The sequence below is a fragment of the Nilaparvata lugens genome, chromosome 5 (genome assembly GCF_014356525.2).
Source record: "Nilaparvata lugens isolate BPH chromosome 5, ASM1435652v1, whole genome shotgun sequence".
Classification (NCBI taxonomy): domain Eukaryota; kingdom Metazoa; phylum Arthropoda; class Insecta; order Hemiptera; family Delphacidae; genus Nilaparvata; species Nilaparvata lugens.
This window is the reverse complement of record NC_052508.1, coordinates 26,637,989-26,665,179: the sequence shown is the minus strand read 5'-3', so window position 1 is coordinate 26,665,179 and position 27,191 is coordinate 26,637,989. Positions and strand designations below refer to the sequence as shown.

General features: G+C 35.5%; 1 protein-coding gene across 1 annotated transcript in view; it reads right to left on the bottom strand.

Annotated features, from left to right (window-relative positions):
- Positions 1-23,322, bottom strand: part of LOC111053732 (dachshund homolog 1-like) — a 232,458-nt gene extending 209,136 nt beyond the window's left edge. Inside the window, 1 exon segment of the mRNA XM_039428058.1 lies at positions 22,302-23,322. Coding sequence (XP_039283992.1) covers positions 22,302-22,909 — 608 coding nt within the window. The 5' untranslated portion in view covers positions 22,910-23,322.
- Positions 23,323-27,191: the final 3,869 nt, after the last annotated feature.

The window sequence follows — 27,191 nt, the reverse complement described above, 5'->3', positions numbered from 1 at the left end:
TACTCTTGGTTTTCGAGTTTACTCGGCTGCAAATTCAGCTAACACCACTGTCCAAGTCCCTGGGCTTAGTGACTGTTTGAATTAATTTGCGGACAAGGAGTTTAAAGGACTTGATCAGGCTTCCTTGAGACGCTCGACCTCGTCTTTGTCCAATTTGTTTTGCTAGGCTTAGGAAGCCACTGAAGAAGGGATCTGAATCCTTGCATGTATTTTGCAAGGATTAGACATTCGGTCTCTGTCTCACAAAGCTTCTAGTGCACTCTCCACTGTGCAACTCTGCCCCAAACAACTGCTTCTGCTATACCACTGAAGATGAACCTCTTGCCTCTATGGAAGTTGTTCAATGTGGAATCCTATTCAGCTGTTCAATTGTAATGGATTTGAAAAGTTAGATATATTATATACTGCATTTATAGAATATGAATAAAAATTTATTTTGAATTTAAATTTATAAACATAAGAAGACTTGTTCGAAATTTTGTACGCAGAATAAATTATAGAATGAGCCGATCCAACTATAACATTATCTTATATTGAATCTAGAAAATACGATTTTTTTGAAAAACATTATTTTATTAGTAACCACAACTCACTTTCTATAGAGATCAAAGATGAATAGGACTCCAACCTAATCAATATTTTCATCGTTGTAAACTCATCTAAGATCATGTTTATTATTAAACTTCACTTTTTTATAGATGTCTTTTATTATAATCTTCATTCATTACTATGAATGTAAATAAATGCAATAAATGTTATGCATTCATTTACGCAGTGCTTGACCTCATAATCTATGATCACTCATAACATATAGATAAGTGAAGAAACAAGCACCCGTTAGCCCCCTTGGACGAGTGCAATCACTAAATATAATTTGTTTTTAATTTCACCTAAACCTACCGCCCCTCAAGCTAATCTTCATTTCTATACACATTATTACAAGTCTAAATCTAGTTCAGGTGGCAATATTAGTTTTCAATCCAATTGAATTCTAAACTTTGGTTTGAATATTTCTGGACTCGACATTTCATTCAAAGTGAAGCAACATAACCTACGTTTAAGGCATACTTCTATCAAAATTCGGAAATGGAACAGTTTTGGGCTAGGCCTGTTGGTCTTTTTCTGATCATATTATATGTGATTTGTGTAATATGAAATGTGAATAAATGAAAATAAAAATGAAATATCCCGCAAAATAGTGATGCTTTTTTTAGTAAGGTGACATCCCATATGAATGATTTCAAATTATTTTTTTATGAAACATATTTGTTATAATAACAACAATTATAATTTCAACCTACAAAGACAAACATAATATTTTCCTTCATGGTACTACTCTGGAGATGGATGAATGACATTGAATTGATTTGAATAACGAGAAGAAGGAGAGTGTCATAGGATGGAGGCATTGACGAGATGTGGAGGTGCGAGTGAAGTGAGCGCAATGTAAGGATGCTGTCAGTAGGCGCGCTGCCGGCACTCTGAGCTCCGAGTTGAAATAGTGACTGAGGCAGAGCAATACGAGAAACACTGCGACTGTCCGTTTAGGGGCCACCTGTTGCTACCATGCCATTCCCATTCCCATTTCATTCCGATTGAGAGAGACAGCCTGACGCCGCACTGTTGTGACATTACCCCTCACAACCAACCCCGTCCCACCATCCCACCGGAGACAGTCAGACAGTTCACACCGCAAATCAAACACACCCCTGTCTGGTTCCCTCTGCTCTGGTCCTAAACGCCCCAGCAGTCTCTTTCTCTAATTCCCCCAAACTGAAACCGAATTACTGTTCAGTTTATCTTCCCATTGTTTTTGTGCGTCTTTCCCCTTTTCCGGGGATTTTCACTCAATTTCCGCACCGACTTTATTCGGCTCGTGATTTCTGTCAACCTTTGTCGCCTTCCCTTTACTACACATGCATGAATAATCCCAAAACATGAATCAGAACAACTGGAGATACTTCCAATGTTTAAGTTCTCTGCAGTATATCAATCAGGTTCTCTGATATACAAGGGCTCCAATAGACGGTGCAATCATTGGATCCTCGACAAATTTATTTCAATTGTTTAAAGAATCCAGGGTAGTACCATGAAGGAAAATATTATGTTTGTCTTTGTTGGTTGAAATTGTAATTGTTGTTATTATAACAAATATGTTTAGTGAAAAAATTAATTTGAAATCATTCATATGGGATGTCACCATACTAAAGTAAGCATCACTATTTCGTGGGATATTTCATTTTTATTTTCATCTATTCACATTTCAATTTCTTCATTAATAAACAGTTAATGAACTGATAGTGTTAAACTTATTTAAATTAAAAATTATAAATTCGATTTAGAAGTACACTATGGATGAAAATACTGATTTGTAAATTTTGAGATGACCCTAATGATCATCAAAATCAAGTATTTTGTAGTATTTGGATGAATTGAAACTATAAAGAGGACGTTTTTTGGTAGATTGCTTAAATTACTCTTAGTTAAAAGAAGTTCATCAGAGCTTTGTCAGTGATGTCCTTCCCGTTAATGTCAAGAGAAGGAGAGATTGTCTCGATAACCTTGGAAATGATAACGTGATAATTGAAAGGAAGTAAGATAGGAGTGGGACAAAGAACGAAAATAGCAAAAGTAAAATTATCTATAATGATACACTCAAATTATAATTTTTTTTAATTGAGAGTGTAGTGGGAGATGAATATGGTCGATCACCCTTGAAAGTAAATTCACACAAAAAGTTGAAAAGAGAACTATTTCAACTGATATAGTTATTGATTAGAAGGGAAGAAATATAATCAGGCCATTCGAATTTAATCATTGAGCAGCAAACTGGATCTATTTCTGAGCTATGTAGTCCAATAGAAGCAGTAATCAAAAGTAGAAACGTCAGACTTATTACAATGGTGGCAGGTTTAGGCGATGAGCTTGAAAGCGATATTTCGATGACTCGAGTTGGATTGGATGCATGCATCGTTCCAATGACTGTGCGACTATTAATAACAGGATTCCACCACTTTTTCATTCGAGTCAAGGACTTGGCCATCAGTTGCATGTTCGATTCGGAGCAAGATGGAATCAAATGGGGCGAAATGAACGTCTACACGAATTAAAAGCGGCTATAGGAGGGGAATGATTACAGGAATCGGAATAAATACTGCGCAGTCGAAACCAGGAATTGGTGGCGTTAGTGGCAAGGGGGGTGGTTCCCCCCTGAATACTGGGTGGGGGGTGGAGGGGATCTATGGTAGCCGAGAAGCGAAAGCACTTTGATAATAGGCCTAATTTTAGGCTGCATTTCAACAGCGGCAAACAATAATTTTGGGCGATCACGCACGTAAAGGATAAAGCAACGGATTAAGTTCAATGCTTCCTCTGTAATGTACACCTTTACCACCATCAATGACTGGGCCTGCCTGCACTGCCAATCGTTACTCTTCAAGCATTCACTTGGTCTAATGGAGTTCAGTAGAATTCCTTCTCAAGCCCAATTAGAAATATTGTTTATTGTAGTTTTATAAAACTGATGTTGGAATGATATCTCTATTCACATGAGTATAGAATTGATCGATTCTGATATATTTGTATGTGGAGGAAAGCGAATGGAATGCACTGAAAGCTCAGCAGTTTTATCATTTTAATACAGATTTTTTATGTTAAAATTCAAAATTAGTTTCACAGTTGATCAACAAGAAAATGTAAAATTTAATATAATTAATTTAACAATGATAATCCAATTGTCTATAATATTGGGAGAATTATGAAGAAGAAGCAGAATTGTAGAACGTATACATCCTATTTGAAGTGAAAAACTATTACACCAATTTGCTAATCTTCCTTGAATGTTTTATTGCAAGAATCATATAATAATGTAACAGATCATCATTATTATTTTTCAATGAAATAATTCTGTGGTGACAATCCATCAAGTCGTTTCACTTGATAATTATACAGATTTTCAATATTAGAATTCAAAATTAGTTTCACAGTTAATCAACAAGAAAATGTAAAATTTAATAATTTAATTTTAACTAAATGAAGGTTGAAATTCTAATTGTAGTTGTGCATATCATTGAGGAACACGCCTGAATCTGTTCTAAAAAATTAGAAAGTGCCAATTGACTGAATAATTGATAGACTAAGGTAAAATTGTTTAGTTGGGAGTGAGCCTACTATGCATTTGAAGTGGTGATTAGGCTACTTCTGTTGATACCTGAGTACCCCTAGTGGACAACTATCATAGGCTATTTTGTCGGCCATTACTGTAAAACTACTGGATTGTCCTTTTCATGACAGAAAAAAGGGTTGGGGAGCGACTTTTGAATAGAATGCATCGCTCATCACACATGGTCGATGACAGTTCGAAAGATTAAACGCAACAGCACGCCATCTCACTAGCACCCTCTCTCTCATTCCCTCACGCTTTCTCTCTCATATTCTGTTTCATTCCACACTCTTAATATTTCCCCATCTCTACATCTATCTGCATTGTGCCTTTAGCATATTATTGTCCTTGTAAACTCGTTGCGCACGTGTGTGTACGTATGTGTGTGTGTGTGTGTGTGTGTGTGGTGTGTGTGTGTGTGTGTGTGTGTGTGTGTGTGGTGTGTGTGTGTGTGTGTGTGTGTGTGTGTGTGTGTGTGTGTGTGTGTGTGTGTGTGTGTGTGTGTGTGTGTGTGTGTGTGTGTGTGTGTGTGTGTGTGTGTGTGTGTGTGTGTGTGTGTGTGTGTGAATCCATTCATAGAACGCATTATAGGATGTTGGTTGTGGGTGGGGTTAAATACAATGCATTGTCGGAAGTACAACTCATGGGGTACATACTGTTTGGTTCAGTTAGGGTAACTAACAACATGGCGTCACTAATGATCATTGGTCGTTTAAAAAATTGGAAAAAAATGAAAATAACAAATAATACATTATAAAAAGCATGAAAACGTATCACAGAGAACAAAAATAATGCATATTCATAATTCAGTGAATTTAATTTATAATACACAAATATGATTCAAACATTTCAATACTATAAATTTATTGAATTCTTCAAAAAATGTGATGTGAGAATTCTCTACAAGACATCTATATCATTTCAATATCTAATCACTTGGATGAGCAGGATGGCAAAGTTTGAATCCGAAATCAGGATACAAATCAAAATCTGTAGGCTATAAAAATAAATATTATAGATAAGTTCTTCATTATTGAGATGGTGCTTGCTAGAGTTTAGGACTGTTTTTCATAAGCTAATAATTGATCAGTACACATAATTTACTGGAACAGAAATTCTTTTATGTAAAAACGTGAACATATCTCAAATTATATTTTGCTGCTCATTTTTTAAGAGATTGTTAAATAGAAGAGCGAATGACGATGTGAACAAATGACATTCAAGTCGTAGGTAGAAGAACAAATTATCGTCCAGTAGAAAATGAAAAAGCAGGTAGATAATTAGGGACCCAGAGTTAATCATTCATTCCATTTATACTTTCACAATCTATTCACGCTGAAATATTGTAGCGCTCTAGTTAATGAATGTCAACGTTTATTATTGCGTGCGTGTTTGTGTTTTGTATTTTGTGTGTGGATGTGCGTGTGTGTGTGCGATGTCTCATTTCTTAATGAAATTATTAATTATGTTGCTAGGACCGCCCACAAACTAAACGGACGGCGAATCGTAAACTAAGCTAGTTTATTTGGTGCCTAATCAACTTTTCTACTTCTTAGCCGAATGTCAAAAATTGGAGAATTAGTCGGATCCACTCTCTCTTATAATCGCAAAACACAAGATTCTTGACAGTTGTCCGCTGAATAGAGTGATGTTAGTTGAATAAAAAAATGGTGTATGCCGAGTATGACATTTAGAGACTATCTGGCGCTCTTTATACTCAATTTATTGACTATCATTATCAACAAGCGCACAAGTAAATCATAAACTTTTGTAAAGTGAATCTATGGATAGGCCTATTGGAATGAGTGAAGAAAAATGTATTCCTCCTGTATAAGAAGAGAATAAATGAATAGTTGAAGGATTAATTACAAGAGTTAATTGATATATGGACGAGTATAAAATTTTTTCAGAAGCTTCCATGGATCCCTAGCACTGTTGATGAGGTAATGAGCAGAATTCCAATATAATATTATAATAATGTTATATATAATATCAACTGTACTCAATACGCTGGGAAGAATGAATTGTGTCATAACTGGTGAATATTTTTAATGCTTCCAATTCTGCATTGATAGAGGGATGGAATCATCAACAAGGAGATTGGGAACGTCGCATATTGATTACTGATAACATGACAGGTTCTCTATACTTTGGAAAATACCTTTGTACCTGGAAAACTTCTTGATTATGTATCGAATTCTTCAATGATAGAAATTATGAATTGACATATCCAACATTATTTTGTATTGAATTTATTTTGAATGAATCAAAAATTGTGTTGTTTTGGTGTAAGAAGATCATGTGAATCTTATTTATTCATGTCCTTCACTACGTTTCCTTCTTTGTCCTTCATTATTCATGTCCATTGTTCATTTCTGAAACACCTCTTGATTCTAGATGAAGTTGAAGATAAAAGAGATGGGAACTCCAAAGTGATGAGGGCCCATTTTATGGCAATCATAAATGACAAAACACTCAACCATCGAAAGCAATGTTACAAGATGAAAGTTTCCTATTATTTTCCTTGGAAGCAGAGCGAGTTTCTGACTTTTAAAGAGCTTACTTTGATATCTAGGCACGGTGAGTGAACAATTCAACATGATGGAACCTACAGTACAGGAGATGTACATTTATGTTTAACATAATTCTAGGCTCGAAAAATTGTACACTTTGATGGTGTTTTGTCTACTAGGTGTGGGTATAGGCCTACTTCCTGTTTGCAAGATAGACTACGGAAACTATATCCCCTCCTCCCCTTCATGGACAACAAAATGGACACGATCACTCATTTCCTACTTTTGATTGCTAGAAGTGGTAACGGTCATTCAAAGTACGACATTTCCACTGACCAACCAACCGGCAGATCATTTGACACTAGGCTGACAGTTTTAGGGTTAATAGGCAACACAAACTAGGCTGTAAGGGCAATAGGCCTTCCCCCACCCCACACCAATGCATGCTGTCTCATGGTTCCTGCATAAAACAATAATTATCACACCTGCCACAAGCACCAATCAAGTCATTAGTGCATGAAGAACGACTGGACATGCATTGACAAAGGACTACATGCAATGCAATCAACTGCACAATGAATAAAAGTTGTCCAGTATAATTGAACCTATATGAGAAACATTCGTTACTTCTTGTATTGCATTCTCTTCAAATGAAAATTCATTCCTATTTACTTCAACAATTGCAATACCTGTAGCAGGTGATAATGATGAGCTTAATGAAGAGGAATGCCATTTCCAACTCACCGGCAAAGTGTTCAGAATAAATGGATAATGCATCAAAAGAAACCGTTCTTCACATGAGGGCATAAAACATGCATAATAGTGCTTGCTTTGTAAAAAAATGTATTTACCAATCAGATGTATTTCTATAAGTTGCAATGGAAATCTCCAATTCGAGAGAATCGTCTATTATTTTTAATATTATTTAATGTGTCCACATTTCATCCATATTATTTCCACAGTGAAGTCAGCTAGAAAGTTGGATGATGGTTTCACCATTCTTCAATTTATTTTCGACTATGTAACAAATAAAACTAATTTCTCCCTTAATATGGATTAAGCTTCGATTTGGATGCTCATGTTGAATTTCCAAAGAAATTGAATATGGAATGGGGATTGAAACTTCGGAAAGAAACAATAGGTTATAGTTTTTTGGAAGACTAGAATGAATTCAACGGAGTTCATTGGCTATTTAACACTATAGAATAATATAACTATGAACAAAACAACATATATCACCGAATACAGTTCAGGTACTCTCACTGGTATAATAACTGCGAATCATGAGATAAAATAATCAAGACAATGATTTCAATGTCACTCTATGACTGACATGTGTCAATCTGATAGCACAAAAGCTCACTATAACTCATAATTTCCTATACTAGATAATTCTTGTTTTCTCATAGGTAATAATTTCTTCTCTCCATACTATCATATCTTTCTACTAGAAAATCAATTCGAAAACATGGCATTCTTTTCAAATTTATTCGAGCGTGTTTCAAATGGTCAGCTTGAACAATACTGTCGAGTAGAGCTGACACGGTGAGAAATGGTGAAGAAACACGCCAATTCCTCTTCGTGATAAAAATAATGATCATCATATTTGGACACACCGTTTTACATTGGAGTCGGAATAGATTTTTCATGCTCAAAATACTTACTATCTTGTTGGTTAGGAATAAGAATCGATCAGTGAAAAGCATGGAGAATGGTTGAAGCCTCAACGGAAACAAGAGGTTTGTCGCCGATGTGAAAAAAGGTAGAATTACGATTTGTGATTTTCAGACACTTTTTATTGGTCTCATTTTCAAATGGTCGTTGTGTGAAGAAATATCAATTTAGCATTAGTATCCGGCAGCGAGGGCGTTGTCTTGTTGATGTTTCTCGCTGTAGTTGTCCCAGGAAGAGGGGAGCAGAGGGGGTACGACTTGCTGACGTTGGTTCTCCTCCAATGGAGTGTGAAACTACACTGAGAATTCACAAAATGCCCGACTCTTGGTGGCCCAACAGCCCCTCAACTACAGGGTACAGAGCTCAACAGTAGCTATAAGCGTAGAAATAGACCCACTTATCCTCAGCACAGCGAATGTTATCCCACTACTGAGCTACACCCACACCTCGCTCACCATTCAATTCCACCCAGAGGAAGAGGAGGACGGCCAAAACTAATATATCTCAAATTTCATCCTGCCGTCAAATTAAATAAGTAATAAATTGAAATTAGGCCTACTCGAAACGTGGCGCCCATCTGAAAAGCCTGCCATTATCACGGCTAAAGTCCGTGACGGAAAAAATTATATTATTTCCTGTGCAATTCAGACGTTGCTTTTATTAGCTGACGGTCTCATTCTTTTTACCCACTCACAGCTCCTCTCTAATTAATCTATCGACTCGGTTAGTTAATCTTCTTGCTGAGATTCACTGAGGAAGGTGAAATTAATTTGCGAAATATGCTGTCTTGAGCCACAAAAAAACTAACTCCCAAATTCTGTAAGATTATACATTTCGTCTCGGTTCCATTCAATTAGAAATATATTCAACGCAAGGGATTATAAAATTGAGGAGTGATGAACACAAGACAAGTAAAAATTAAACATTAAAAATGAAGCACATTTTCCAATAAATTAATGTCAACAACAGTTCATTCTTCAATCATCAATGACGGAAAAATCACATCCTCAGATCATAAATCACATTATTATCAAATAAAGAACATGATCTAAAGATAATTTCATGTTTCTTCACCCTGACTACCACCAAGATTGTGCATTCATTCTTCAATAAGCTGAATCATGACTGCATCATGTATGGAATGGGCCCGAAATGCAATTGCAATTCTCCCCACCATCCACGATATATGTGAAATGAACAGTAACACCGCAACAATAGACTGATAGTCGACAGTCCATGAACATGAGATGAGATTTGATTCCCTCTAGCAAGAGAGCACATGTAAGGGATGAGGCTGCAAGTCAAGGGAAAGGGTTACAACAACTGTGCTCCGTCTCCAACTCCCTATTGTGTTATGGACCGGTCGGTAATAGGGTCCCCGAGGACTCCACGGCGCCTCTCTAGTTGGCCACGACGCCGGGCACCGTTAATTGGATGCAGTCGAATGCTACTATGTTTAGAGATAAAACATTATTATTAGCAGACTACCTAGCAGTAGGCTATGTTTATCCCTCTGATTATTGGAAACTCCTTGTTTACTCCTTGTGGAAACTGTAAACTGGGCATGTGCCACAAAAAGTGAAATGATAGCAAGACAACCAGCACCTGCAATTTTATTCTGCGTACAGATTTATTTCAAATTATAGGTATTGTCAACCATAAATTTGATCAAATCAATTGAGTATAATAAAAGTAGAGCATTTCATTCAATTATATTTTTGGGGGCGTGATATTGCTCTCACCACAAAGGAAAGACATAAAATTAGATGAATTCTGAAAAATTGATCTGTGAACATTCTTATATCAATAATAACAGGACTTAATTGTTATATTTTATTTAGTTCTGGTGAGCAAACTGGACTGAATAGGGAAATCATCACAGCTCAGGGTAGAAAAATTGAAATTGATCAATAACTCAAAACTTAATCTTGAAAGAGAATCCCAATTGATCAAACATTTTCAGTGGAGACAAGTTATCATTATTCAATTTAAATTGAATTATGTGAATTATTATGATATACCGAGTTCGGGAGTTCCAATTACATAAATATTTATTCGAATCAATAAATGATATACCGGTAGCTAGTTGATTTAAATAATTATGCACCAATGCTACATCATTTTTTGAATTATTGATTGTGAAAACCATAATAATAATACAGTAAACTAATGTCTCATATGAAACATGAGTTAGCATGGAAAATAGTACAAACTTTCTAATGTAGAATAGACACTTATTGATTTTTGGGTCATTGGCTCCTGAATTTTAATGTGTGTCTAAAATGTCTAAAATGTGTGTCCTAAGTTTTAATGAGTGTCTTTTATGCTCTCATCCATAGCCATTTAGCCTATGGGATTCAGCTCTGGGGAAATTGTTCGGCATCTATTAAACTTTTCAGACTCCAGAAGAAGGCCATTCGAATAATTTGTCAGGCACCACCCCTAGCAACATGTAGGCCGCTCTTTCGTAAACTAGGCGTCTTGACTCTCCCATCTTTATATGTTTTTACTTGTCTGATGTACATGAAAAAAAACCTTAATGAATATAGTCGAAATGGTGACATACATAATTATCATACCAGAGGAAGGTTAAATCTCAGAATTGATTCTCACCAATATGCGAGTACCCATAGGAATTGGAGAAACATGTCCATTAAGCTATTCAATGAGCTTGCCCCTGAAGTAAGACTGTTGAGTGCCTCACTATTCAAGTCACACATAAAAGGCTTACTTACAGAAAGATGTCTTTATTCTGTTGGAGAATTTTTTGAATAGCTTCAGTGTTCATCTGTTTAACTGTAACAGCTTTGTTGTGACTTGTGTTGGATCCCGTTTTAATACCTACTATTTATCAATATTGCTGTTGTTAATTGCTATTTACCAATTTAGTTGTAAATTTTTTTTTTACAAAATTACTACTTTGACTATATTATTATTATTTTAAAAATATTTTGACTGTTTTTAATTTTATTGTATATTGACGTTTGTTACAACACTTTGTGTTTTATGACAATAAAGGATTATTGATTGATTGATTGAATAATTATTTATTTGTTCATCTTGCCAGACTGAATTTTACTGTGAATAAAATCTCCACACCAGAAAATCTCACAATTTCAATGTACTACGTCGAATTATTTGCATAGCGACGGACTGTGACGGTAGAGATCATTGTCCCTCTCACACTCAGCAGTTGCAAATGTCGTCGCAGTATACGAATCCTCGAGCAAAGATTGAGGCATCAAAATACTTGTGAAGAGACGTGAAAATGAATTTGCCACACCTCTCTTACGCCTGTTACACATAATTACCCGCAGCCTCTTACTACAGTGGCAGATCGCAAGGTTGTAGCATTACATCGCCATCGATATGCATACGATTCGGTTCAACTCGTTTGCTTGCCTCGTTTACCGGAATCGGAATTGGCTCAACGTCTCTCGTCATGCTTTTCCTAGTCAATCCTCAGTTCAAAGTTTACTTTGAGTATTTCTCAGGCCAATTCTATCATCACAAAATAGAGTGAGGAGATAGCTTATTCCAATAACTGGTTTTATTTATCTCTGAAATTTTATGGATTGCCAATTTGAGAAATATATTCATTTTAACACCATATCAGGAATAATTGTATTCCTCGTTGCAAAATCCAGATTTATATTTGTATTGCCTCACTCTCAATCATGCTTGCAAGAGTACATGGTTTGTTTTTTTGAAGCGATAGAATGTATAGTTGTGTGGGAACGTTTCAAAGCAATCGAACCTTGACTCGCTGTCCATACGTATAATATTTCAAATGTAGGAACGTCTCGAATGATATTTGTTGAGAGCCGATTACTATTTGGTCTTAATTAAAACATCGATTCTCCACTGCATCGGTCAAGTACTCCTCCCAATTTCTGTAGCGCTCATATGGATTCTAAGCTAGCTGAATGAAGACCAAGATCGCATCTAGAAGAGACACCAATACTGAACGGAAAGAGAAAATGAATGAGAAAGGTCGTCAGGCTTGTTGGGCCATCCTCTTCAGGTACTACTCCCTACTACTAATAGGACGACTGAGCCATTTATTAAATTAATCGAGTACATGGGAGTAATTTTTTCAAACTAAACAAGACGAATGAATTATTGGTTTCGGACCACCTTGTAAGCAATTACATAATCGTAATCATCCGAGGATGGAGTGGAGGGAGGAAGGAGACTCAGTGATTATGAGCTTCAAGATCACAGCCGATGTACGTGATCCTCTTCTCGCTGCTTACAGGAGACAAATCGAATATTAGCAGGCGATTTCCATGGGTACGGACACAACTCTCACACGCTCATGCACACGCAAGCAATCTAGACGAAAAATCACGGTCCAATATTCGAGCAACCAGCATTTGAAATTAACAAACACGACCACCTATCTCCTCACTCCTCTAATCCTTCCTGATCAGTTCATCGACTCTGATAGCACTGCAATTTGAGAATCGACTCGACCGACATAAATCGACTCCGTTTAGAAAGGACGCCAACCTATGAGAAGCTGATTCCGCTTGACGTGTGGTGTACTTTGTTCTTCCACTCACTCTCACAACTGAACACTACTCCTGTACCGAGTGCAATTTTCTAGATTCGAATTTGACGCAATTTATTATTAATGGCTACAAAAAATGAATTATCGCTCACAATCGACGTTCTGACTGGTCCACTACATCAGCTACCAAATCTGGTTCTGGCCAACCGCTTCAAAATAATCATTCTTGTTTGCAACATTTTAATGCTCAGTTTTTTATATCGATTGCTAATATCCAACTATGGAATACCTCTTCAAAACTTAAAAGCAGTTTTCAATTCTACATTCAAGTTGTATTATAAATACATGTATAGAGTAAATGATAATAAGAGAGTTGACTTCCCTAATAGTTTGATAGAGATGACTAAGAATTTTTGAAACTGAATGAGCGATCAAACAATGATCCTTTCAATAAAAAAAACAATTATATATTTACTCAAGCACCAATGAGATACTGAGTATCATCAGTGAAGGAGTGTGACAATAGTGTTCAATGGTTTTCTACATATTGAATTTTTTCTCATAAAAAAGTGAACGGATCAAGTAATATTTGATACAATATAATAAATGCACGATGATCTTGACAGTGGGATTAAATACTCACAAACTTACTATAACAAACTATTTCCAATACCAATACAGACAATAGTGATCGACAAAAAGATTTTTTTAATATAAAAGTTGATGGATCAAGTAATGTACGATCAAATAACTATATTATTATAGTGGAATAAGTCATTCAGTTATTTTTCAATTTTTTTAAATGTAGATTTTTTTAACTTGTTCATAGAACACCACTATCAAGCTTGTATACAATTGACGGACCAGTCCAGTCAGTTTATCGCTGTAAACTTACTAACAATAAAGCACATCACCCCAAGCTGTGTGAGTTCGGGAGTATTATTGGAGCAGGGGATGTTTGATGATTCAATGCGAAATCGAGGGCCAAGTCCTCCCTCACATGTCGGAAAGGGTGATTTCAATTAACTAAGAGAACAAAATCCACTAACGGGGACCTCTTCAGGACCATTCGCGGTCAGTGGTAGATATTGTGAATATTCATTTTCATTCCAAAACCAAAATCTCCACTGCCCCACTGAACTTTTGTTTCGAACAACAGGAGTTCCAAGGTTTGTAGAAAATGTATAATGATATTCGAGTGGGGCTACTAATCAGTACTTGGTAGAATTTGGATGGATAAATATTTGATGAAGTTATGTAACGGTAGCTCAAGTTTGAGAGTAAGGAAATCAGGAACGGGTTGAAAGCTTCAACTAAGTTTCAACAAACTTGAAAGTTTATCAGAGGATGTAGGTCGATTGAAGGAGATGAATTTTCCTTCTCCACAAATGATTACATTTTATATACTGAGAAAGAATAAATTTGTTTTGAATAAACTCCAGAATACGTCGATAGTATACTCCAGTATAGAGGTTATTGTATTTTTGTTTTTGAAATAGCTCACATGGTTTGTTCCAGAAATACAGATAATTTTTCTATTGATAATCGATTTCAGTGGCAATCACTATAAAAGCAGGCAAAATTTAATTATTTATTCTCTAATTCGGCTCTGTAGTATTTTCCTTGAAGTCGCTCAATTGTCCCAGCACTACTTCTCTTAATAAATGAAAACTTGTGATAATTCAAGTGAAATACTTGCCTCGCATATTCATGAAGAGAACAGAACACAATTCCATGTCTTATGCAATAGCTTAGTTGTATTAACTTTCAACATGGGCACACTTTCCGACATTAAATTTCAAAATGCAACAAAACGTACAACACGACTCTATTAATAGTGTAATAAAAGGTAGCTTTCATAATAATTCATGAGAAAATGTTCATTCTTCATACTCTCTTTAGGCTACATACAGCACCGTACAGCAGCGAATGAAATTTACATTTCTCTTTGCACGCAAATATTCAATAACATTTGAAATAGTTTGAAATTCGCTGTAATACTCACTGCCACGAAACAACTGGGAAAATTTATGACTCGGTTTCCACGACTTTAATAACGTATTTTTTCTTATTATTTCTGTAAAGTTCCAACGAATAAAGCGAAAAATTTGAGGCCAGGCTGAACATCTATTTATTCGAGAATAAAAAACAGGCATCGACACGGAAAACTTGACTTGAAAAACTTACAGGATGAAGGAATGAAATTACGACTCACTTGTACACGCACAAAAACTGCTGAATGCAATACATCATTGAATATTCATTTTTTCTTGAATTTACTGCAGTGAAATACAGGATAGAGTTCGGTCATCAGCTGCATATTTTGTAAACTGCAATCTGAGCTGATAAGATATAGCAATACTCCATAGTTTAGGCCTACTAGTCAATAATGAACATTTTAGACATCTTCAAGCTGTAATAAATAAATTTAAACCCAATAAAAAATTTATCTAACGAGTTCATCAGAGCCAAAATGATAAAAAATCATTATAACTTTTCAAAGTTCAACATCATAAATAATTATTTAAATTGTAAATTTCCCATTTAATTATTGGGAGGAATATCATAGTTCAAATGAGAAGAAAGTTTCAATACCGTAACGTTTTTATTATTTTTAGATTTGAACCATCACTAATCCCGATCAAATTCATTTTAATCTAGTATTCTCCAATACAAATTATTATTTCGTCTATAATAGAGTAAGATTTTCTATTTCTTCATTGGGAAAATTGGAGCATAATCTGGTACATTGAAAAATATTATATAGACAACCGTCAAAAAGAGTAATTCCTGACCGTTAATAGGTGGTTGGGAAATGCAAAAGCTGAATCAATAGTCGTGACTATTTCTCTTGTAAGAGTAAATTGCATATCTGCATCGATTTATTGCGACTTGTTCAAGTAGCTCTCCGTTCAATATGGGTACTCTACTCGTACTCACTATAAACAGGCCACAGCCTTCCTACCAATAATGCGTTGCCATAGTACGTTACCGGTATAGTAGTCAGTAGTATACTTGTAACATGCAGTGGAATTGAGAAGAAAATTATAATCTATGTTTGTCAACATTAAAAGTTACCTTACTAAGTGGATCTACATATTTGATCTCGTAATTCTTTCAGCAGTTGATAGCCTAATGACTGTTGTACCCCAAGCGAGCTAACATTTATAATCCCTTATTGCATACAGTCGGAGTCGGCTCAATGGTGGAGTTTGTTTACAGAAACGAAATGGAGCTATTCGAAAATGTGTATATTTAAATATTCACAAATTACAGTAATAATTCACCTCTCGGGTAGCAAATTTATTATCGCAATTCCAAAAGTTGAGAAATTATGTATTGAATTGAAACAGTAAGCCTATAGCTTTGAGAGAAGATATTATTCTTTATTCTTTTATTGATTCAGTGATAGACAAAATCAATATTATAGTATATAAACAAACATATTCAAGAACAATATGCCATCTTTCCTTTGTATTTGTTACACGAAGTACTTTCATGAAAACAATAATTATAATATCCAATCACAAGATACCTAACCTGATAATTCCATCTTCAACTTGTAAGGAATGAGTAAAGTTATTACTGAAGGAAATACTATGAAACTTCTGTGTGTAACTATTTAAGTTTTAACTTTTGCTTCTGCGGGTAACATAGTATCTCTATGGCTATGACCTATTCTCATAGAAAAATGTAACTCATGCCATTATCATCCACTTGAGATATAATTTAATCGAAGCAATCGTGATAGTTATTATTAGAATTATGATACTTCAGTGTAATAGTATTATTATTATTATTATTATTATACTAGTTCACATTGAAACAGTAAGTGGAAAAAAGTGAGGTTATGTTGGGATAATGATATTCATCAAACTAGATGTCATGGAAAAAGCCTAATCCTGCAAAGTCGCCAATATCGCATTATTGTCACAGACCGAGATGTTATGCAAGTTGTCTAACATGCCCCTTACTTAATTGCCGCAACAGAGCATTATTAAAAGTTGATAGTTGTCCATTATGGATTATGATCGATTTTAATATTTATTCTGTTCATATATTTATAGATTTTGATGATAACAGATAGTTTTTCTATTATGGTTTATTCTTCATTTAAATACAAGTAACAATATTATTAAAGTGGCACTTGTTTAATGGATCAATCTTCCCAATCTCCAAGTTCAAGTCTGAACTAATCGTACAGTCTGTAGGCCTACGCACATCAACAGTTTTGTCTACTAACACTAGTTCCATTGTAAGAAAGGAAAATTTAAGAAAATGATAAGAGGGTTGATGGAGATGAATGAAAATCAATCGAATTTAAGAAAATGATAAGAGGTTGATGGAGATGAATGAAGATCAATCGCCAAATCAAAAAGAGTTAAATTCGTGACTAGCATTTGCTACCATTTAAACATTCCAATATTCATTCACAAATATGTTTTGAACTAAGTAACATCCTGATCAATAGCCCCAACCTCTGTCAAATCATTTTACAATCAAAAACAGAATCACATTCGTGTTTGACTGTCAATGCTCAAACATTCATAACGAATGAAAAACTCATTTACAAAGAGAAACATATTACAGTGGAAAGGTAGATTGCATTTGTTCATCCACGATTGTACTTAGCTTTGTAAATGCGCTCAATTCCAGTCGCATTATCGATCATGCTTTTGTTGACACCAAAAACGTAATCAGAAGCAAATGGAATTCGGCTGATTGGCTTTGATGATTTGCAATGACAAAGTGTGCCGTACAATGCATTTGGTTACCGAAGCCGCACTTCCAAAATAATAATCGTCATTCCACCAATGTCAAATGGTTTTCGATTCTGTGGCAATAATTACAAGACTGCAATGACTAACAAATGAATTTACCGAGATCATTGGATTGTTCGAACAATGATATTCCAAGTATTTATTTATACATCGCAAACAGTTGATGAGGAATTGATTTTCTACTACAGCTTCGTTTATTTTAGCTTATTTCTTGTGAGCCTGGCTAATTCACTCCAACTCACCTCCCACCAAATGTTGAGCCATTGGGAGTACGAGCTCACAAGCAAAATAAAACCTTTCATTTTCAGTTTAAATGCAATGTATTTACACTCTCCGAACAGTTAGGCAAGAGAATGAAATATGATCTTAGAAAAACAAGAAGACAAGTGACTCAACGTTTTGAGAGAAATTAGCTAAATGCTAAAGATACAAAGTAGGACTGTAAGTAGCTGATAATCTTAGGTATGGGAACTTTTAGTCTGCTATTTATATCCTGAAAAATATGTTTTTCTCTTATTGTAAATAGACAGTGTGGTAAATAGACAGAGTTTGTGTGATTTTCAAACTAACAGAGAGTTTCAGAGGTCCAATATAGCTGAGTGATAGATTCTCTCATGATGTAATTTCAGCTTATTTCACAGGATGAATGCTCCCTATGTACTAGAAATAATACGGATAGAGACGGACTCCACTTTCTTCTTACCCCTATTAGAGGGATCGACTCGAGACAGTTAGACCAAATTGTACCTTAGATAAATGGTCGGGTAGGAACGAAGAAAGGAGAAAATTATTCTCCAGTTGAACGATGTCAATCATGGGTTATAAATTAGAAGATTACATACAATCAGAACCCATTGGTGAGGCAATAAATTGATTTAATTTGGAATGACACGACGCGCAAAGGAAAGATATCAGATGGAGAAGAAGTCTGGTTTCATGTATTTATCTTTGTTTTTTGTCAGTCGGTTTGGATCATTCTCACACACAACACACAACACACACACACAGTGTAGCTGCAGGTAAAAACAGTTTTCATTCGGTCTGGTAAAACTGATACGAGCTTTGTGCGCTGAAGACAGAAAGTCTGACCACAACAGAGGCGGCAGGATCCATTTCAGGCGAAACTAGGTCTCCACAGCTAGTTGCGCACTTCTCATCCAACTTTTCCCATGCTACTCCACCTTTTTATTTCTGTTTTGCGGTAGACATCTACAGGAAATGATTGACCAAGAAGGGAATGTTGATCTCTTTCTGATACTCTAAAACAATAGGGCCCAAGTCGACCAAGGATAAACAGTGTACTACGACCAGGCCTATAGTATTACACTACTTGTCTACGCGCAGTTCAAAGCATGTTGGAATTTTGATACAGCCTGAGCCCTGTTCTGGAGTGCTTCACTTCACCTAGTTACTCACTGAGTTGACTTCAGCTCAACAAATACAATATGAACAATATAACATACGTTATAAACAATATGATTTAGATTGTTGAAAGATTAGCTAATCTATCTCTTCTATGAATTTAAACCTATCTATTTTGGATTTATTTCATCCTATAATGGTGGACCACTTCGAAATAATTGTCTACTATTCAATTTCGATCTTCTCTACAGGTATAAGAAGATAGTTAAAGATTCGAGTAACCTTGGTTTCCAGTTTAATTATATTTTCTGTTTTTGAATTTTCAACATTTTTAGTAGAAAGAGAATTTAATTAACTATTTGTTACATGTATTGCTAAAAAAATTATTAAAATTTATTCAGGGCTGTAATATGTGATATCATGACATTTACAAGAATATATTTATATAAGAATTATATTTACTTATTACTGAATCATTAAGTTGTTGATCAGTGTAGAAGATTTGAAAACAATGTTGAAGAAGCACATTGATTTCCCTATTTTCTGTGTAATTCGAAAAGAATGCTATATCTTATTTTCAAAGTAAGCCTCATTCATTCCATTCAGTTCAATGTGATATGGGTAATATTTAAATTCTATTGTATTCATTGATTTCGAGAGAAAAAGTTCATCAAATGATGAAGAATGTTTTCAGAGTTAGAGTGCCTAAACGTTTTCAACTGCTGTAGTACTTCGCTGAATTTTACAATATGCACAGGAAAAAATAATATTGGAGGTTTTTGAAGCATTGATAAAATAAGACAACTGCGTCATACTTTCAATAAGTGCACTGAACGAGCTACAAATGAGCGTCGATGTGAGTTATTGGGTTGTTAAAGCCTTTGGCCTAATGAAGCTCTAAATTTGTCAAAACTGATATGTCACAATGCAAATTGATAATTGTTCAAAATTCCTTGAAATTATAACTAGGTTTTCATTTGAAGTCTATAAGGATAAAATGCAAATAATTTCTCCCAACCAAAATCGTTATTAAAACACTAGTCAAGATTCAAGTCAAGCTGTCAATTTACAAAATAGGGCACCTTGGAAAAATTGAAAGCTTTCATCTGAATATTAATCCAGAAAATTAATTTACAAAATAGGGTGAAAAAGGAAAAAATGAATAATCTGGATATTAGACCAAAGAATTAATTCTATATGATAATCCATCAATTTTATGACATTAAACAGGAATTTTGATTTGTTATTTGTTTTACTTTCATGGAACAATATTCAACAATTATTATTTTATGATTGCTTGTCTATTTTATTGCTTTCATCATATCAACTGTGACAGTTTTGATGACACATCTTGTCAGATATCAAATTGTTGCTTCAGTTGCTTCAAGGTATGCTCTATCAATGAATCAGGAAAATAACAGAAAATAATATACAAAGAATAAGTGAATATGAAATTTCAAAATTAAAAAATATCCAATAGTATTTTTCTTAATTTCGCTTGAAAATATGAATTTTATTCCTGTACTCTGTACTAGTCCATATCGAGCTAGCTGTTTCCAATTGGTCTTATGCATTTCACATCAAATGATAAAAATTCTAGATATTCATTAATGAAAAATTAAAATGCTTTGAATTACAAAAGGAAGCCTATGTTATTGAGTTATCTAAAATCCTAAGTTATATTCATTGAATTATTATGAATTGGTTAGAAAAAGCTTATTCAAGGAATGTAATTTGAGTAGGCTGTAGATAATATAATTATTTATGAATGTTGAAATATCTCTCATATTAGGTATATAGTAACAGGGGTGGGGTTCTAATAGTTTCTCCAATCTATGGAGAATTTTTATGAAGAATTTCCAAGCTAGTAGGTTTGAGCCTATATTACTCATTAAATGACTAACTTAAAGTATCCTAGCTGAATGAAATGAAACCCTGGAATAGTCCAGCCTACTACAGTGATGAAGTAGTTATTCATGAATTTTCTCAATAGAATAAATAAAGATCATCAATCAATAAAAGGGATGAAAAACATTCAAGGAACGAATGATGTCTAACCAAAAATATCAATTTGAAAAATTGTCTATATGTCTATAAAAATAAAAAAAGTTTGGGTAAGTATAAACCGATAACATTGAACGTTAGCTGTGTAGCATACTCTTGATTATGCCGATACGCCGATATTGTATTCTAATCTTCAAGCTTATTCCAGATCATTTAGCACCATGATATACTAGATCAAAATCTCTGGATTTCTATAATAGAGGTGGGATAGAAAAATCCAAATTATTTGGAATAGGCTATAAATGAATTAAATCTATTGATGGTTGGCAATCGTCTGACAGGTTTCAACATGTAGTCTTATCTACTCAAACTAAAAACCTTACCTAAGTTTCTTCCAGCAATAAGGCTTTAGAATTGGAAATGTGGGTTAAAGTAAATTATTGCAAATTTATGACATAATAACAAGTTTTATCTCCCAAAGTGATTATGACACCTTACTGCAAAGTGAATGTTTGGTTAGAAGTGACACGTGGTCCTACCTCCAAATATTGATGATATCCTGTACATTTTATGTTTGAAAGCTGAACTCCTTGAAACAACATTACAGTTGTATACAATAATGATGGCAATGTGATACTTTCAATCCACGTTCAGAAAGCACACTTCTTAATATTATAAGTTGGTATGAACAATAACTGGGACAAAGTAGGCTTATCAAAGTGATTGCTATTCATGGAACATTGATGATAGGATAATCTAATGACTGATTTTCCTCATGGAACAGTTTCATTCTGAGATTATACTAATCAATTCATGATATTCTAGATTTAGTCTGGTAAACATAACTGGCAACCGAGCCAAAACAAGGAGAGAAAAACATGAGAGATTGGGTTTCGCCTGAATTAATTTTTTTGAAGTATATCAATGATAAGGCTGAAGGAGAATGCACGCTAATAAGGTTCAGTATTTATAGATAATAGTGGGATAAACAAAACTGATAATTGAATCAACTTAGATAAAACCTAATCAGATTTAGTGATTTGATGTCTAGTTGGTCAGTCTTAATAACTACTTAATTTTGCGTTTATTTTGATGTCGAGGCGTACTCCACTAATTTCTATCAATTTTCATTCATTATTGGATAATATTCATAATTTAAATGATTAACTGTGAATGGGGACATGAAAGAGAAGCCTCAGAGAGAGTTATGAATGCTGATTGGTTTGCATAATAATCACAGATGAATTTGGCAGACACGTGGCACACTTGATGACTAGATGCACAGTACTGACCTGGCAGTGGTGCAGTCACGATAGAGGACATCGAAGTCCTTGCAGGAGAGCAGCTTGCAGCGGTTGACGCCGGGCTGGATGGCTCCGAGGCCACGCAGGATGCGAACCTGCTCCACGTTGCAGACGAGAGGCACGATGTCGAGGCGTTTGAGCTTGGTGTAGACAGTGTGCAGCCCACCGACCAGGTGCTTCAGGAAGAGCTCGAACGCCTGCGGCAAGCAGAGCATCGTGTCGCCGGCGATGATGAAGGCAGCCACCTTCTGACCGCGGTAGTCGACCAGCTTGCACTCGTTGGCGGTCGGGTCGGACGTTGAGATGGGAGGCGGACTGCTGTAGGAGCGCGGAGGCGCGTGGTGGTGGGCGACTGCCATCAGGTCGAGTGGAGAGTGGTGCACCATGCCGCCCAGGGTGTTGAGTAGGCCGAGGCCCGGGGGCGGCAGTGGCAGGCAGCGAGGGGCCATGCCCTGTGGCGTGCTGACCGCGGGCGGCGCCGGCGGACTGGAAGGCGGTCGTGTCAGCGACACCGGACTGCTTGACGGAGATGCTTTCATCGTGTCCTGGCCGGGAGATCCGCCCGAGTGGCTGCTGCGATCGCTGCCCGAATCCATAACACCAAACAACTAACTTTACTTCACTTACAACAACAACAACAATAATACGCCGCCTACACCTGAGCCGGCCTGAACAACAATCGTATCACGCTGTTGCCATTCATTGAGCTGTGCGCATCTCGTCCGCGAATGACATCCGTACCGAAACACACCTCCGTTCCGTTTGCGCTCGCACCCGAATAATAAATAAAAACCGGCCGAATGCGCCCCACCGCCAACTCAACACTCGCTTCCCATTGGCCGAGGCCGCGCACGCTCTGCCCTGCCATTGGCCGCCCCGCACTCACAGAACCGCCTTCTCACTCGAATTATCATTAAAGGACATTTCTCCTCGCGCGCCTTCTTCTCCTCCTCCACCTCCTCTCACGACGACGACGATTTATCACGCGGTGACATAGCGTGCTCCTAATAGCTCCCGCATCTCGCTGCGACTCGGCTAAACAAAACCTCCATCATTTATATGCAAATTGAAACCACGCCGCTAGCTGGGCCTCAGCAGCCGGCACCGCCCGCCAACACACGCTGCTCGCTGCTTGCTGCTCGTTGCTCGCTGCTTGCTGCTACTGTCCACAGAAATCGAAAGCGAAACAAAGCAGCGGCGCTAACCCACTTCTGATCACTGATCGTCGTCGCCAACCACAACCACATGCCCAAAATTAATTACCCCACACTGATGCTATGCAATAACTAGTGACAGTTGTCTCTACTCTTCCTCATTTTATAGAATAATATATATAAAACTAATTTCTCAGCATAGGCTTGAATGGCACATGCGGGTCACATTCCAAGCATTTCTTGTAAATATTTTCATTTTTGAAATAAAGAATATTAATAACTAGTAGACTAACTCTATTCACTAATGATCGTTTCTAAATTATTGAATTCTGGAATGGATCTTGAAGACATTCTTATTCTTGTAGGCAAGATTTGATTGTATAGCAACCAACTTCAAGGGTCGTTCTGATTGGTTTCTGCTATCAGTTACTCAGCTTAAAACATTCTCATGGATCATCTATTTAAATATAAACCTCAGATTTGATATTAGATTTAATTCAGAAACAAGGTATTCAATCAGAAAATAGGCCTGATAATAATCGAAGAATCGCAAATCTAAAATTCCAATGTATTAGCAATTGACATAATATATTGAGTACAACATGCCTTAAACACTATTATACACAATACTAGGGTAGCTTTGTCTTTTATTTTGAGAATATCAAGTGCATTACTTGTACTATTATTTCTGAGAAAAATATACATTTTCATTTATCAACTTCTTAAATTGCAGTAAATTTTTCTGATATCCCACTAACGAGCATAAATAACATAATATAATATAATATGGGATCTTTCAGTGAAACGTAAAGATTCCACAAAGTAACTAATTCTCAAAAAAGATTTTTTTCAATTCAATGGTCATACCTATGAAGTAAAAAGGTTTCCATTTACTATACAATGAGAGAGAACAATATTTTCTGAATATAGCATTTCTGCTGAATGTCTTGAAATCTATGTGATTCTCAAGTTTTATATGGATAAACAGTGGGGAGGAAGAGCAATGGATTCATTATTCATCCCTTATTCGAGAAATGACTTTGGATGGAAACAAAGCATTCACAGGCACAGCACAGCGTTCATGGCAACTCTTGTAGTGTTGCATTGTTGTTTACCGAGCAACAAGCCACACTGCTCGATTCAAAACTATGCCAGTCTAAAAACAAAGAGTTCGTTATGAATTTGATGGAATACTAGACAATATGCTGCCAATTATATTATAGACTATGTATTATAAAATATATTTGGAAAACAGTATTTAAGCCAGCATTTGTAATCTACATTGAAAATCATATATCAATCTCTGATAAATTTAGAAACAATGAAGAATCAATTCATCAATAATTTGGCAGGCTCAACTGAATTTGATAACAGAATGATTCACCTGAAACCTGAGTGTGAACTTCTTTTGAAAATATTGCCGAAATGTTTTTCTCATTGATTTGAAATGTTTTTGATTTACGTGATCAAGAAAGATAATAAATAAAATGTGATTGAGAATTTATTTTCATGTTTTTTTCAGATTCTTCACAATTAATGAGAAAATTATTGCAGTATTTTCGTTTGAGAAAAACACTTCAATCCTCATTGTCACTTTTAACAAGAGAAATCTATCTTAAATATATATCTACAAAATTTCCGAAAATTGTTTTTCTGTATTCAGTCTAATTTGTGTAGGTTCCCTTTAGTCATCGGACTATCATATATTCCATGAAAATAATTTGTCAACGATCTTGCATAGTTTTTACTATATTATCATAGTTTTGATATTCTCTATCTAAAACGTGGAAAACAAACTCGTTCATATTCAATGCTCTTGTAGTCACGTACAACCAAAGTTGGATCTTGTAATATTGATGGAGGAAAAGATCAGGGACCAATATCGTGGAACATTTCACTTAGTATTCTGGAATGAAACCACTTGAGAATAAAAACCAGAAGCTTGAGAAAGGAAATAATGAAACATGTTTATTGAGTAGAAATAATTGATTACACTGAATCGATTACGTGAGTAGCGTCAAAAAGTAGTCAAAACTGAAATGGATGAGGAATAGCATAATTCCGGGGAATTATCGTTAGAATTATGAAGCTATTTCGCTTTTATTGTTATTTTGTTTTTAAAAAGAAACATAAAACCGACTACTGGCGCCGTCAATGATCATATCAAGCAGATACCAGGCTTGAAGCGTTTTGTTTGAAAAGTCTGAAGGCATTCCTGCTTCATGATTTGTACATAGTTAAATATGTTGAGATGAATGGATAAAGGTATGTCCATAGTTGTAATAATGGTTCATTTAATCCTGAACGAGAGAAAATGATTGTCCAGCCATCGGAAATGCTTTGTAAATGCAAATCAAGGTGGAACGAATCCAATGAAATTTCATTCCCTCTCTCTATCTCTACAAGGAGGCGAGATAGATTTCTCTCTTTTTATTTATAAGATGTTTCTCGATTTTAATTTCTGTTCAAATTAGACGCAACCGGTCCCATCATTATTGGCTATCAAGTGCGCCCACAGCACCGTCCATCCTTATTCTTAGCACCATCCTTGCCTTCAACGATAAATACATTCAATGGCTAAAGCTCACCAAACCTTTCAATTCACTGAACATATACAATACCATAATGTCTTGTTTTAAAACAGAATTCATGCCGGATTTCAACATGTAAATTCATGGTCGTCTAGTTTTACATAGTTAAAGTTTTTACCTCGTTCACGGACGAACATCTCTCTCAAATTAGAACTCTCAGAGGCATTTCCTCTGGAATCAAATAATGAATGAGAAGTTCCAATATGAGCGAAAAGCAGTCATGATTTGCAGCTGTCAACCGTTAGCTGTTATTCTGGAACTCTGGAAGCTCTACACAACGGAGCCTACAGAAGTATAAACTCACAAACATTTATAGAATATATAATAGAATTAGAAATATTATATCTATAGAATAGAAGACTCAATTCTAGTATGACAGAAAAACGAATATTAATTAATATCTATTAAAGATTATCGTTGTAAGTGATGAAGACTATTTGAATGAAACAATTTAAGCATCAGAAGTAACTGTGATTACTGAATTGAATTACTAAATGAATTTACGAAGAAATTAATATAATACATTGATGAAGAAGAATGTTTCTGTGAGTTGGTAATAATTTGACAGAGCCTAGACAGAGTAATCTATCAGCTAATCGTCGCAAGCCTGGAAAGGATGTTTATAGCAGAAGATGCAACTCGCAGGCTTCATCTGCTTTCTGTCTGCCAAACAGACAAGAGTCAACAGGAGTGAGATGAGACAACCACAAACACAAAATAACAGAAACTCAAGTTGATGGGTCAGTAGAATGTTGACGAGTTTAACTAAACAGATATCAGAGACACTAAAAAACTAGAGGGATTTTCAGAGCGAGGGAGTGAAATATGAGAAGAGACGTGAGTGATTGAAAGAATTGGAGGGAGGTTAGTATCTTGTTAAGTAGCATACAAAAAATATTCCATTCTGGCCCAATTCATTCGAGACTGAATAGGATCATTCATCCCAATAAGAATGCATAAAATGAGTTCGGAAATTGATTCACAGAATGAATCTTGAAATTGGACTCACTATTCACACACTCTAAAAATTGTCCTGAATAATTCAAGGAATGATATGTACAACTTTTACTCGAAGGATAAAAATCTAAAATTATGAAAGGTTGGGAGCTTCTGCCACAAATTATGTATTCATA